At 42.4% G+C, this 15533-nt stretch overlaps 1 protein-coding gene across 5 annotated transcripts in view; it reads left to right on the top strand.

Moving 5' to 3' along the window:
* Positions 1 to 15533, top strand: part of PLCB4 (phospholipase C beta 4) — a 714891-nt gene that overhangs the window by 554147 nt on the left and 145211 nt on the right. For 4 of the 5 annotated variants that reach the window (XM_033937391.1, XM_033937393.1, XM_033937392.1 and 1 more), the window contains 4 exons: positions 9123 to 9213; positions 12117 to 12278; positions 13433 to 13536; positions 14994 to 15135. In XM_033937391.1, the coding sequence (XP_033793282.1) occupies positions 9123 to 9213; positions 12117 to 12278; positions 13433 to 13536; positions 14994 to 15135 (499 nt within the window). The remainder of the gene's footprint in view (positions 1 to 9122; positions 9214 to 12116; positions 12279 to 13432; positions 13537 to 14993; positions 15136 to 15533) is intronic. The other variant, XM_033937395.1, reaches the window with a different exon arrangement.

The following is a 15533-nucleotide window of genomic DNA, read 5'->3' as shown; positions in this document are numbered from 1 at the left end:
AGATGCATTAAAGGCAAAAAAAATAGCAGGTCCTCTGCATTTTCCACACTGCAGTATTTTTAGTGCACATTAAACTGCTTGCAATTATTGTGGATGCACTTAGGCCCAGATCCTATACCGTATTTTCGCGGATATAACGCGCGCGTTGTACGCGTTTTTACCTACCGCGCATACCCCTCGCGCGTTATATGCCTGAGCGCGGTATACAAAAGTTTTTAAACATAGTTCCCACCCCGCCCGACTCACCCCCCCCAGCAGGACCGCTCGCACCCCCACCCCGAACGACCGCTCGCACGCGCTCCCACCCGCACCCACATCCACGATCGGAGCAAGAGGGAGCCCAAGCCCTCTTGCCCGGCCGACTCCCCGACGTCCGATACATCCCCCACCCCCGGCAGGACCACTCGCACCCCCACCCCGAAGGACCGCCGACTTCCCGACAATATCGGGCCAGAAGGGAGCCCAAACCCTCCTGGCCACGGCGACCCCCTAACCCCACCCCGCACTACATTACGGGCAGGAGGGATCCCAGGCCCTCCTGCCCTCGACGCAAACCCCCCTCCCCCCCCAACGACCGCCCCCCCCAAGAACCTCCGACCGCCCCCCCAGCCGACCCGCGACCCCCCTGGCCCACCCCCACGACCCCCCCACCCCCCTTCCCCGTACCTTTGGTAGTTGGCCGGACAGACGGGAGCCAAACCCGCCTGTCCGGCAGGCAGCCAACGAAGGAATGAGGCCGGATTGGCCCATCCGTCCTAAAGCTCCGCCTACTGGTGGGGCCTAAGGCGCGTGGACCAATCAGAATAGGCCCTGGAGCCTTAGGTCCCACCTGGGGGCGCGGCCTGAGGCACATGGGCCCAACCCGACCATGTGCCTCAGGCCGCGCCCCCAGGTGGGACCTAAGGCTCCAGGGCCTATTCTGATTGGCCCACGCGCCTTAGGCCCCACCAGTAGGCGGAGCTTTAGGACGGATGGGCCAATCCGGCCTCATTCCTTCGTTGGCTGCCTGCCGGACAGGCGGGTTTGGCTCCCGTCTGTCCGGCCAACTACCAAAGGTAAGGGGAAGGGGGGTGGGGGGGTCGTGGGGGTCGGCCAGGGGGGTCGCGGGTCGGCTGGGGGGGCGGTCGGAGGTTCTTGGGGGGGGGCGGTCGTTGGGGGGGAGGGGGGTTTGCGTCGAGGGCAGGAGGGCCTGGGATCCCTCCTGCCCGTAATGTAGTGCGGGGTGGGGTTAGGGGGTCGCCGTGGCCAGGAGGGTTTGGGCTCCCTCCTGGCCCGATATTGTTGGGGAGTCGGCGGTCCTTCGGGGTGGGGGTGCGAGTGGTCCTGCCGGGGGGGGGATGTATCGGACGTCGGGGGGGGCATCAGGCTTTCAGGATGGGGACAGACCTTCAAGGGGGGACAGGACTTCAAGGGGGGACAGTGCACGGAAAGTCAGGGGGGGTGAACAGAGAGTCGGGACAGCGCACGGAAAGTCAGGGCAGTGCACGGAAGTCAGGGGGGGTGAACGGAGAGTCGGGACAGCGCACGGAAAGTCAGGGCGGGCGAAAGGAGCGTCGGGCATCATGCGCGGTATACCCGTGAGCGCGGTATACAAAAGTTTTTGTACATATCATCGTGATTTCTGCGCGCTATACCCGTGTGCGCGTTTTACACGGGTGCGCGTTATATCCGCGAAAATACGGTACTTTAGTAGCAGGACCCCTTAGTTCTTTTCCCTGCCTAAATTACTAATCCTAACACTCGTCTGCTTGCCCATTCCTCTATCAAGATTTCCGAGAGTTATCTAGATACCAGACCAATACATTGCAGGCTCTCCCTACTACACCTTTACCACCTGTATCTTTATACCAGGCATGTCACAAGCAGCAAATGCACCCTGTCTAATGTACCCCCAAGTGCTCCTGTCATGCCCCTACTCCATCCACATTCATGACATCAGCAAGCTTCCCATGCGCCTTGTGATAAGTAGTAGTACCGTGTTTCCCCGAAAATTAGACAGTGTCTTATATTAATTTTAGGCCCAAAAAACGCACTTGCTTATTTTTGGGGTATGTACATGATCATCTCTCCCTTCCTCTCCTTTATCCCAATTCTTCCTCTTTCCTTTTTCTCCCCCACATGTGCAGCATCTTACCTCCCCTCCCTCGTGCAGCAGGACCCTTGCCCAGCTTCCCTTCCCTCCCATCCTTTGTGCAGCCGAACCCTTGAGTGAGCACCCCCCCAGCACCCTCCCCCAAAGCCAAACCGCCATCCTTCCCTCCCTCCCATCTGAACCCCGCCGACTGCGAGTGAGCCCTACATACCTCCCTAAGCAGCATCGGGCCAGCAGCAGACTGCTTTAGCCTTGTCTGCCCATGAATTCACTCTGCCGTGTTACTGATGATGTCATCAGTAACGCGGCAGAGTGAATTCACGGGCGGACAAGGCTGAAGCAGCCTATTTAGAGTGCTGCCGGCCCGACGCTGCTTGGGGAGGTATGTACTAGGGCTCAGTGGGGTTCGAATGGGAGGGAGGGGAAGGATGGGGGTTTGGCTGAAGGGGCAGGTGCTCGGGGGGGTGCCCACTCAAGGGTTCTGCTGCACAAGGGATGGGAGGGAGGGAAAGGGAACTGCCGGCAAAACCCAGGACTAGGGCTTATTTTGGGGGTAGGGCTTATATTAAGACCTACCCTGAAAATCCTGCTAGGGCTTATTTTCAGGGTAGGTCTTATTTTCGGGGAAACATGGTAGTAGTGCAGCCGCTCCACCCACACACAGCTAAATTCGGCCCTGCTTTATACCCTTAGAGTTACCAGATTTTACATCAGTAAAATCCAGACTCCTAGACCTGCCCCCCCCCAGGCCCACCCAATTCCACCCACACCCCGCCCCATTATGCCTCAGCTCCGCCCCCGCTGCATGTTCATCGGGCAGGAAGGCATCCGTGCATGCGCAGATGCAACACAATGACGTCACACGCATGCCTGCGTGCATGTGATGTCACCGTGTTGCATCTGTGCATGCGTGGATGCTCCCTCCCGACACAATTTATTTTCAAAACCCAGACAAAGTGCCGGGATTTGAAAACCCGTCCGGACCCCCGGACATGTCCAGGGAAATCCGGACTTCTGGTCCCTACACTTATATTACTCCCACCCGTTTCCTTTTTATATAATTGTTCCAAGATTTTTCTAATTTGCAAGCCTGTATAATTACTGGGGCAAATTTATAAAGCATTTTCCTTGTCTGAGCCATGTTTTTCACTTGGACAATGGCAGCTGTAAAATTATCGAGGTGTGAAAGTGCACATTCCAACAATAGCATGTGTATTGCCAGTGAACTGCACATAGGCATTACTGGGGGTGGCATGTGAGCAAAGTTGGAATGTGTGTACTCTATAAAATGCGGATTTATCTGTACAGTGCATGCACATAGTTGCACCTGCCTAGGAGCAAATTCTACAGAAGCATATTATATAGTTGAAGCCTGTTTTGTAAAGGCAAATGTACATGACGCCTGCAATATCCCCAAGATTCTATATATTGCGGCTAAAGTTACATGTGCAAATCTGTGTGACCAGAGGAGGGGCATGGGTGGGTTCTGGACATTCCTAAAAGTTAGGCACACTGTTATAGAAAATGCCTGATTTGTACAGAATTTAGGCGCAGGAATTTATGCCTGCTTGTTGTTGGCGTAAATGGCAGCGCCTAAATTTTATTTGCGGGGATGGGTGCTACACATATTCTAAAAACCAGTGGTCCCCAACCCTGTTCTGGAGGATCACCAGGCCAATCGGGTTTTAAGGCTAGCCCTAATGAATTTGCATGAGAGCGATTTACATATAATGGAAGTGACAGGCATGCAGATCTGAAAACCCGATTGGTCTGGTGGTCCTCCAGGACAGGATTGGGTACCACTGCTATAAACCACGCCTAAACCTGGATGCGGTATATAAAATAGAGCTAAGTATGGATTCTTTTATCACTGATTTTTTTAGGTGACATATATAGAATTATGGCCTATAGGCATAAAATAGGTACATTTTTTCTAAAAATCCATGGTAGGATCCCTATTTTAAAATTAACCTCCTCCTCCATATTCTCTGTTACTCTCTTTATATACCACTACAGCTTTCTACTTCCCCTTTATTCTTCACGAAATTAGATCATTTGTGCTGATTTTTTTCTTTATATGATGCACAGTTAACTGTGTTATATGTAAAGGCCTCCAAGGCATGTTCCATTAAACAGTAGAGAAAAGTTTGATATTCAGTGAACACAGGAAGAAAACGATGCTAACATTGTGAAAGCTAGCTGGGAAAACAGGATTTTTAAAAATACATTTAATGAAAGGAAACAATGAGATTTAGAAAATTCAGTTCTGAATTAAGCTGAGTAAATTTGATACTGCAATAACAACCCTACACAGTAAATTTGATACTGCAATAACAACCCTACACATGTTATATTTGTATATTTTTGAAATAATATACAAAATATGATGATTTGAATATAACATTCATCATTAAAGTGCCCATTAGAAAATTTTGGAAGCAATGAGGTATGATGATGTTAATATTTTAGATCAAGTAATAGATAGCCAAGAGTTAATGCTTTACCTCTTAAAAGATGCCTGGGAGGGAAAGCCGAGATCAAATCGGCCAACAGAGCAACATATCATATTCAACTGTTTTGATGTTTTGATTGAAAATTAGTTTTTTCAGGGAGTAAGGTTGTTCGCTGCCATCACATTCATAATACTTAAGGTTAATGAGCGACAACTCGACATTGGGAAGCCATAATAGATTTTCCTCATCTTGGCATGTGAAGATGCAGACTGTACCCCCTTTGATCCACCATCCAAGAATGTGCAGTGGCACCAACCGCAGAGAATGCGAAGGCAGCAGCTTTTTGGTCATCAGAAGTAGAAGCAACAGGAACATCCACAAGCGTACACTGTATTAACGCAGTTGTCCCCGCCGTATGGTATGAATCCTCCTCCGTGTTCCTGTGCACTACACCCTGATGGAAGCCACCTATTTGTCGCTGACTATTGTGCAAAGTATCTCATCTCATACAGTTTCCCTGTATAGTCAAAAATGGATTCATTGTACCTGTGTCTGAGCTATATGTCAAAGGATGTGTTAGTTGGAAATCCACCTGTCAGTGTACGTACTGTAAGTGAAAAGGGACACAGTACTGCCCAAAGCCAGGGACCACCATGTGCATGACCGACGCATGTTTTGGTTTTTTCATATGGTATGTATTTCTTTGTAATAGCTTCATGACCTCAAGATAGGAAAAGAACATCATAATGTTATCGCAGAATTAAACTGTTCTTTCAGTGGTGCCTGGCATTTCTAAACTCTGGGACTACAATTTCTGAACAATTTCTAACCCCCATGATCTAGCCTCAAGAATACACTGAAAGTGATAGGGGTTTAAGCAGTAGGAAAGGCTTCTGTCTACTTAAAACTCACTCATTGGGTCGTCCTAGATAGTTGGTGGCACTTAATCACACAGGACTGATTCAGTAAATGGTGCCCACATTTTGACACCAGAATATATTGGTGTAGGATACTATTGTATAAAGGGCACTCCAGGTAGAGCATTCTCTAAAGGACGCTTATCTCGGCGGATGCATTGGCATCCTTTAGAAAATCGTGTCTTTTTTTTTTTCTAACAGATACTTTAAATGTAGGCCAAAATTTTGCAGGCCTATATTTAAGGCGTCTGTCTTGTGCCTATGGAGATGCATGGGGATGCTTATGGACAACCAAGTCCACTTCTGTTCGAAACCACGTCCCACACCGGCCTTGGGCATCCATAAGCGTCCCTATGCATCTCTGTAGGCGTGAGACAGATCCTACAATATAGACATAGTTCACTGCATCCATTTTTTTAAAAATGAAAGTCCCGATTGGCTGGTGAGACAGCAATAGGACATCTACTACCACCTACAATCGGGACGCTGTTTGTAGAATCAGCCCCTTAGAGCCCATTCCCATGCCAAAATTTGGGCACCAGTATTTATGCCTGCTGAGACCTGGTGTAAATGACAATTCCCAACTCTTGGCATTTGGGTGCAGGATTGGCACTATTCTAGAACTCTGTGTGCCATTTTGGGGGGGAATGTCCCTGCCCCACCCGTAGCCATGCCCCCTTTTGAGTTGCACACCAGGGGATTTAGATGCACAAGGTTATAGAATAGTGCCCAGGAAAATGTCTCTGCAAATATTTCATAATGCCAATTAACTGCAATGATTGATTATTAACATAAATTTATTGCAGTTAATTAACTTGTAAGTCAGTTAATTTGTGCATTCATCTTCCATCAACACCCAAATTCAGGCACCATATATAGAATCCAGGGAACAGTGCTGCTAAATGTCACCTCTGATTGACCACCATAGCAATGTGTAGTCTGTGTCAAGGCGGTCTATGACAGTGTTGGGGTGGGGCTAGTTAAGCAAGCATAAGACATATTAAGTGCAGGTGCCCACATAGCTAACCAGGCAGGTAGGACCCACAAAAGACAAGTTCCTCCACTGAATATTGGCCAGCACCTGTATAATTTTTGGATTAGTGGCTAACCCAGATTATTCAATGCTGGTGCCCAGACAAGGTTCTGGCATTGAAGGTACCTACATGTAATTTATGTAAATTGATTTGTTGTACCACAAAAAGGTGGTATATCAGATCCATGATCCTTTACCCTTCACCTTAATATCCAGGTTAGATTCAGCCAGCAGCGATCAGCTTTGAAAACAGGAGTGTGGGGGTGTGGCAGTTTTGAAATATACAAGTACATCTATGGATTCATCCAACTAAGTCTAGTGAAAACTTCACTTTTTAGTTGAGGGCAGATTTTTCTGCCATACTGTACCCATGAAATTAAATGGCTTTGCCAAATTCAACATTAGCTCTCAATATTTCCTCCCAGAAAAATACACACAGATATTTGCTTTCTCTCTGAATAATTTTTCCATCAGCAGCAAGGCATACTTTTAATTATTCAAAACTGCATATGCTATTGCATAACATCCCCAGGAGCACTTGACAAGTAATTTTGGCCTCATGGAGGGTAGGTACCCTTCAGAGCTCCTATTTAAGTAAAATGATGTTTCATTCACAGAAACAGCTTTGAAAATTTGCTTTCTGAGCCTTCTCAAACTTATAGAAAAAGCTCTCAGTTTTTTCTTTTTATAACTTACTCCCCCCCACCCCCACCCCGTAGCATGGATTTTAGCACCAGCTGTGGCGGTAACAGCTCTGACGTTCAGAGAATTCCTATGAGCATAAACCGCGCTACTTTTATGTAAAGGAGTGGGGGGGTTAAAGTGTTATTAAATAATGTATCTTGTTTATTTCCATATGAATTAGTTTTTTTGTTTTTTAATGCAAAAATTTAGGTTTTTTTATGCATTAGTTTTGTTTCAGATAAAATCCTGCATAAGACCTTGCAACATAGAGGGTGACCCTGAAAAAACTATTCGCCCATGCACACATGGTTCAAATTGAATATTTTCCACCCAATATTCAGTGCTATTTAATCTGCCAGGATCACCTCCAGGCTGGATAAATAGCACTTAGCTGGTTAAGTGCCAGTATTCAGCATGAGATAGCCACTGAATATTAGTGCTTAGTGGCTAGCAGATAGTCAATTATGTTGCATGACTTAGCCAGCTATCCGCAAAATTTAAAGCACTAGCCAAGTAAGTTTAACGGCTAAATCGTGCCACATAAATAGGTGGTGTATCTTGTTCTTTGTCTCTACTGCTTATGTTTCTTGTCTGTACCTCGGTTTGGTCTAAACTGCGAGGGGTTGGTTGTTAGACCAGAGTTTAAAAACAAACAAAAAATAAAAACTGAAAGGTTGAATGATAATTTGCTAGATTCATATTTGTCTTTTATGAGATTCAGGTAAAGATGAAAAGATACATAAATTGGTTTTGGTGACATTTTATCATGCGACATTCATCACGTTCAAGCTAAATGTATTTAAATTATATTCATGGAAATCCTGTGACAAATTGGGGTGGGTGGGTGCATTCCAGCACACTTCAGTGTGTGTTCTTGTGTGCTTACATATATCCCTTGTGAAAATTTTATACGTAAGAAATTATAGTGAGTCTCATATTTATGTGCAAAAAGAACAGGTGCCAATATGTGCTGACATTTCTGGCTTCATTTAGACATGCACACAAAGCCATGATTACCAGCACATTACCCCCAAGCCCCATTTGCCACAATTTTTTCAAACATAAAATTTAAATGCATTAAGCTTGAATTCATCCTGAATTGTCTGTGGTGGTGAAGTGTCATGTGATGAATTGCCAGGTGTTTATCTGGCTCTGTGATGAAGAGGCTCAGGGCATCTTTTGCAAAGCCACAGTAGCGATTCTGCCACGGTAAATTAACTGAAGCCCATAGGAATTGAATAGACTTTGGTGCGTTTACCACGGCAGCATCGCTACTGCAGCTTTGTAAAAGGGGCCCTCGGTGAATGTCTGTACACTAAAATCAGGAGAGAATAATTAATTGTATTTTTAAAATCTGGTTTATTGTAGTTTTATTGGAGGAAAGCATTTTATTTTATTCACAGTAAAATTGCATGTTTTATACTGTTTCGTCACAGAGTATCTTCCTATACTTCACTGCAAATTCCATTTCATTTGGTGGTTGCTCTGGGATAAAGTGAGATAACCTTGCAATGTTTCCCATGGTCATATCTGTATGTTGAATTGTACGTTGAACATCTGTATGTTGGAAAAGCCTTAAGTTGTACATGTATTTCTGTTTTGGGAAAGACATATTAATTGTAAAGCAGAACAAATCTGAAACAGTTATTCTCCCTTAATTCAGACCATGCAACTATATTTGCCTTTGATAGATCTCTATAGACAAAACTACAAGAAAATGAAAGCTAGATATTTTTAATACAGGATGTAAGCAAAAATGTTTGTGTCTGGGTGCTCTATTTCTTTTAATTAAGATTGCATGAAAATGATAGGTAGGAAAAAAAAGGGTTGTAGTGGTGTCATTCTGGGTTGCAGTTTCACAGAGAACTATAATCGGTGAATTGTGATATACTAAAGCATGATCTAATTTTTTTTTTTATCATCTCTCACTTCTTTTGTTATAGCTGGAAGCCAACAGACCCCTGCCTTCTCCTAATGACATCAAAAGAAAAATACTCATCAAAAACAAAAGGCTAAAGTCTGAAGTAGAGAAAAGTAAGTCAAGTGAATGTGATCTGCAGGTTAACCAAGTCACGGTAGAGGTTTATAATGCTAAATGCTCTGACGCTCATAGGAATTCTATGAGCATTAGAGCATTTAGCGCTATAGACCGCGGTAGAAACCTCTACCACAACTTAGTAAAAGGGGGGTAAGTGTGTTAAAATCCGGGCTTAATATGTTGTAACATTGGATTTTATTGTACACTAAGCCCCTATTTAACACGCTACCATGTGGGAGTGTGCCCTATGTGTTAATGTGAGCATTAGCATGTGGTACCTCTAGTTACTATGCATTAATCTGAATGTCAATGGATGAACTGCAATAAATAAAAAAATAGTGGAAACCAGGGATGGACTAACCATTGAGATAATAGAGCAGTGCATGAGGGTCTTCAACTATAGGGAGTCCACTCTCCCCTAACTTCCATCTAGTCCAGTCATTTTTGATAGGTAGTTAGGGATGCATGACTCTTATTGCCCAAGGATTTACATCACTGTTAGCCTGCCCCTGTTGGGAATGCCTTTTCTTGATACAATGTTAGTTTTGGGCTTGCTACGTGATATCGCCCCATGTTATAGTGCATTAAGCCCAAAACATAATACTTTTTTTAATAGAAGGGCCCCTTAGCCCTTTTATCTGCATAATGGTGGTTGTCATACCTTACATTTTTCTTCTATATCACAAGTTTCAACTAGGATTCAATTTGGTTTACAATATGATTCTCGAATAGAGGACGTGAATACTGAAAAAAAGTTAGATGGGTGGAGTTCTGAGTTTATGTTGTTGGTTTGAAGAGAAAAGATGAGCCTCTTCCTGAAGATATAGTACATACATGTTTGTCGCAGGTGAAGAGGGAGTCCATTCCATATCTTGGGTCCCTGGTATGCGAACATGAATTTGTGTAGCTCAATGGCTGGGCTGGATCATTCCCCTTTCTATGCCCAAATTAATGATCAAATTCTTCAGTCCTACATAGCCAATGGGGAGGCAGGAAAGAAATGAGACTAATCCAAAAATTAAGCTACAGAACTTATATATGCAATGAAAAATATTCATATAGTAATGTCTTAAGTATGGCTTCCATTCATTGATTATAGCTGCTTTTTATCAGATATCAGCCAACACTGAAAATAGTGAAGCTGATTATTCTAAAGGTTTTACTGCTAATGTTGAGAATCAGACTGCTAAATAGGCTCTTAGAAAATGTACTAGGGGAAAATCATCAATGTGTGCCATTGTTAAGACGGGTACATGAATGGCAGGCTTAAATTTAGGAACTAATACCTTCAACTCTATGTGAAACGCTATTGAAACCAGATATCAATGGATCAATATCCAATTGTTTGATAGCTTCTAATCAGAGACCTAGAGACAGAAACATTTTATCTTTTTGTTTCTAATGCAGGCTCAAGGTGTAATCATTGCATAGATGTAATATCTACGAAATAAACTGTCATTGGTATAGCAGGGGATTCAGTAGATGAGCTAAACCAGAGATGACCAACTTCAGTGCTCACCAAGTCAGGTTTTCAGGATTTCCACAATGACTATGCATTAGATCTATTTGCATACAATGGAGGTAGGGCATGCAAAATATCATGCATATTCATTTGAGAAATCCTGAAAACTCGACTAGATTGAGGCTCTCGAGCACTGAGGTTGGGCACTCCTAAGAGAGAATTATATGAAAAAAGTTAAGAAATGTTGAAAAATTAAGACTCTATCACTGTAACATTATTCTCATCTCTTGCACATGCATTAACTGTTATTGTGGTGGATCATGCTGATCATTTAATTCTACCTGAAGAGGTGTAGTTAACTTCATCACACGTTATCTGTCATGCAATTAATATGTATTAAGTTATTGAGTTCCATGTCTTACAGTCATTTTCGAAAGCAACTGAAGACACATCTGTTTGCAAATTAATCATTTTTCTTTAGTTTGTATTATTTGTTAAATTTTGTAAATCGCATAGAACTTATCGGTTATGCGGTATAGAAATGATTTCTTCTTCTATGAAGTGCTTGTAGTAGCAACTTTATCTCTGCATTAACTGTACAAGGGCCTTCACAGAAATGGTAGGAACACACCCAACAGCTAACACAGAGATTTTGCAGTTCTGACATGTTCATTTTATTACCAAATATTCTATGCAAAATTTTTAAAAAAAATCTTTATTGATTTTTAAACTTTGACAGTGCAATACAATTACTTGAACATAAACATTTCATAAAATGCACTATTAAATACACAATTTATACATAAAACAATCATTTTCTCCCCCTCCTCCCAATTATTAATACAAGAAGACATATGTGATTACAATATTATAATTAAGTAATTTTAATAATCAAAATATATTTCCCTCCCCCTGGATATGTAAGGAAATCCAACAAAAAATAAATGCATGACAATTATTGCGATGCAACAAATGCAGTCAATGGGCTCCACACTCTATTAAATGTATTACTAAGCCCTAAACATTGCGCATTCATTCTCTCATACTTATAAGTGGTACAAACATTTGCCCACCAAAATGTGTAATTCAGTCTGTTGTAGCTCTTCCAATTATGTGTAACCATTTGAATAGCTATTCCCGTCATGATCAAAAAAAAGGCGACTTACTGCAATTTAGTAAGTTATGACCTTGTGTTATTCACACAAAGCAGCCAATAAAATATTGTTCTGAAGTTTTTCTAAGTTCTAAGGGAGAATATATCAACCTCATAATGCATAAGAGACTGATTTCTTTATTTTACAATTGGGATCAGCAATGTATTGGGTTTCAATTTGTTAGACTTTAAAATACATTCTAGACATGCACTTTTATACTTTTTTTAAAAAACTTTTTTTGTTAAGTTTAGATTTTAGATACTTGTTTTTCCTTATAAAATAGATGGATCTGAATTTCTGCGCAATGTGGAGCAGGCTAACGTTTCCCTCCTATGCGACCTTTCTGTTTCAATAGAACAACTTGAAGCTTTGAAAAGCATGATGGAAGCGGGTGAAACTGCCGCTCCAGTGATAGAGGATGATATAGAAGAAGAAATAGAAAGTGGTGAGTCTTTCTAGACATTTTATTTCTCAATGTTATTAATTTAGAGTAATATGGTCCTATCTTCTGTTCATGAATAAACCCAAATAAGACCCACATAAACCCATAGATGCAAACTTACCCAGATCATGTAGGGACAATTTAGGCTCTCTGGATCAAAACCTCCCTCCACCAGGGGTCAGGAGTGCTTTGGTCTGAGGTTTGGCCCAAATATTTTTTACATTTTTCTGGAATTAAATCAGTTCCCTCTTCAAATAACAATGAGGGAAGCGAGTTCCAGGCCTTTAGGCATAGAAAATATATAGGAATGTGCATTATCCAACCTAACCGTTTATAATGGTGGTTCCTGTAATAATCCTTCAACCTGATTGATAGTAAAGTTTAATTCAGAAAGATAATCTGCTCTTAAGGTTTTAAACAAAATTAGGCTATGAGTTTTCACAGTTTCATTGGTCAAAATATCGACCAGCTATATTGAGCCAAATTTTCAGCTGAACCCCTGTCCCATTAGATTGACTATGTATTTCTGTGCACCTCCAGGAGCGACTTCTTGAAAATTGACCCATATATGAACGTCTACCTTTTGAGTTTTGTAGTTTACAGATTTGTAACTTCTAGGAATCGCTTGGTTGAAAAAATTGACCATTGCGTGAAAGTTCTGCCACAAGGCACCTACTGGGCTTAGGAGACAATTTTACAAAATAAGCAGAAGTATTTACAGATGTATATGTTTAGAATACTAGTATATAGTCGCATTTGTGTGCATATGCACATGTTATCTGCAGTCGTTCCTCCTAAGCAATATTTGTAAATGTGTACTTGCAAAGTCAGAGGGGAGGCACATATCTACAAGCATACCATATAGAATACCGAACAGTAGGGCATGTCTTCATCATATAGGTGCCCATAGTTATTCTAGCTCTAGGGATGGCATAAAAGTTCATGCCTAACGTGTATATGGCCACCTAGGCCAGTATCCTATAAAGAAAGTAGGAATCTAATTCTCCTTATAGAATAGGCTCCTTACAGGGTGCCCAGTTACAGGTGCCCTGTTATAGATTTGCCCTTCAAGTGTTGTCCAAGTCTTTACACACTTAACATAATTTTGCAGGAGTTAACTATTTATGACTTTTATGACATTTCTGTGTACCCCATAGCGGATCAAGATGAAGAAGCACATCCAGAGTTCAAATTTGGAAATGAACTTTCTGCAGATGATCTCAGTCAAAAAGAAGAGGTAGCTGTGAATAGTGTGAAAAAGGTGAGTGAATATAATCATCTACCTAAATATTTCTGTTTCAGACAAGTGGAAAGCACACACTGTATGCTAGCCCTACTGTTATTTTTATAAACGACTGCCCTTCCATGGTCCTACAAGCTGTGTAGTTTGCTTTCTGGAGAATCAGCTTGCTGGAAACTCAGATTTGATTCCTGGACTTGGCTTCTGCTTTTTGGAAGAGAGGGAGTAACAGAGGGAAGAGAGTCCCTGCCATAGTTCAACAGCAATATCATTACCTTAACGGTACTTTTGTGTACTGGGTTCTGTCGAAGACCATAGTCCTTGCCTCTCTGCAAAAACCCAAATCGAGGAACAAAATCTAAACCCCAGAAAAGAGCTCCTCAGTACTTTGCTAAAAAAGCATGTACTCATTGGGAATACTCCCACTATTCCTAGAACACAAACCTCTACTTTATATTAGAAATTTTATCAGTATCGAATAATTATTTTTAAGTGTATCCTCAGTGTGTGGTCCAAAGCTGTGGGAACTCAATGACTGCATCCAAAGCTCTGTGTCTTCTACATAGCTCAGACATCCAATCGGCCCAAAGTGGTTCCCAGCCCTGTCCTGGAGGACCATCAGGCCACTCGGGTTTTCAGACTAGCCCTAATGAATATGTATGAGAGAGATTTGCATATAATGAAGTGACAGGCTTGTAAATCTACTCCATGCAAATTCATTAGGGCTATCCTAAAAACCCGAGTGGCCTGGTGGTCCTCCAGGACAGGGATGGGAACCACTGCTGTACACCATCATAGGATACACCAGTGTGATCAATAGCGTATATATAAAATTTAACCAGTTTATCTGTATTTTCCAGTGAGATAATGCTAATCAAAAATGAATATAAATCAATTCACTTATCTTGTGAAATTCTCAGCAGGCTTATAATCTAACTATGGTACTTGGGGCAATGGAGGGATTAAGTGACTTACACACTCACAAGGAGCAGGCTGACATTGATCTAACAACCTCAGGGTGCTGAAGCAGAAATTTTGACCACTAGGCCACACTTCATCTATCTGAGCAACAGAGCTAATACCATCGTGGCCACCAATAAAAAAGCCTTACTCAGCTTCGTAAAAGGGGGGGTGGGGTTAAGTTTAAGTCAAACCATCAATGGGCTCTGTTTTCAAAAGAGTGCTCTTCTGTGTTTGTAGCAGAGCACCTTTGCAATCAGAGCCCTTTTGCAAATAGGATCCAGTTTGATTTTTTTTTTTCTTCCCAAAAGTGTGTTGAGATTTCTGCAGTTAGGTTTACTGTAAGCATATATTCATCCAGGAAAATTTTATTAACTTGTTTCAGACAATGCATTTTTTTTTTTTTCCTTTGTTGCATTTTCTCAGCTTTTGCTTTGCTGCTTAGGGCTGCTGTAAAGTAGTTTTTGCACTGATGAAGGAAGTCATGTTGCATGCTGTACTTTTGACATGTGTTGCAGGGCGTGATAACAGTTGAAGATGAGCAGGCATGGATGTCTTCATATAAATATGTAGGTGCTACAACCAATATTCATCCTTATTTATCAACAATGATCAACTATGCTCAGCCTGTAAAGTTCCAGGGTTTCAATGTAGCTGAAGGTAAGAAATACCCTGGAATTTTTCCTAGGTAGGGAAACCATGTTATTTTCTGTTTTATATAGATATATGGAGGGCCATTTTTGAAAAGGATGTCTAAGTCCAATTTGGACGTTTCCCACTAAATGTCCAGAGTCAGAAGCACAGAAATGTCCATTTTCGAAAATATTTGGGTTTCTTTTTTTTTTAATTATCCACTTGGATGCCTAGGCCGACAGGATGTCAAACCATTAGGATGCCTAACTTCATACCCCATTTTTGACCAAAGAAACATCCAAGTTGAAAATGTCCAAATCCATACCATTTGGACATTGGAGTGGCCATTGTTGTGATGGACTGGCCACACAGACATGCCAACAGAGCATTGGGACACCTTAGAGGGCACTACTGTGAACCTCATA

This window comes from Geotrypetes seraphini, chromosome 3 (genome assembly GCF_902459505.1).
Source record: "Geotrypetes seraphini chromosome 3, aGeoSer1.1, whole genome shotgun sequence".
In the NCBI taxonomy this organism is placed as follows: Eukaryota; Metazoa; Chordata; class Amphibia; order Gymnophiona; family Dermophiidae; genus Geotrypetes; species Geotrypetes seraphini.
This window is presented reverse-complemented; position numbering and strand designations above follow the sequence as displayed.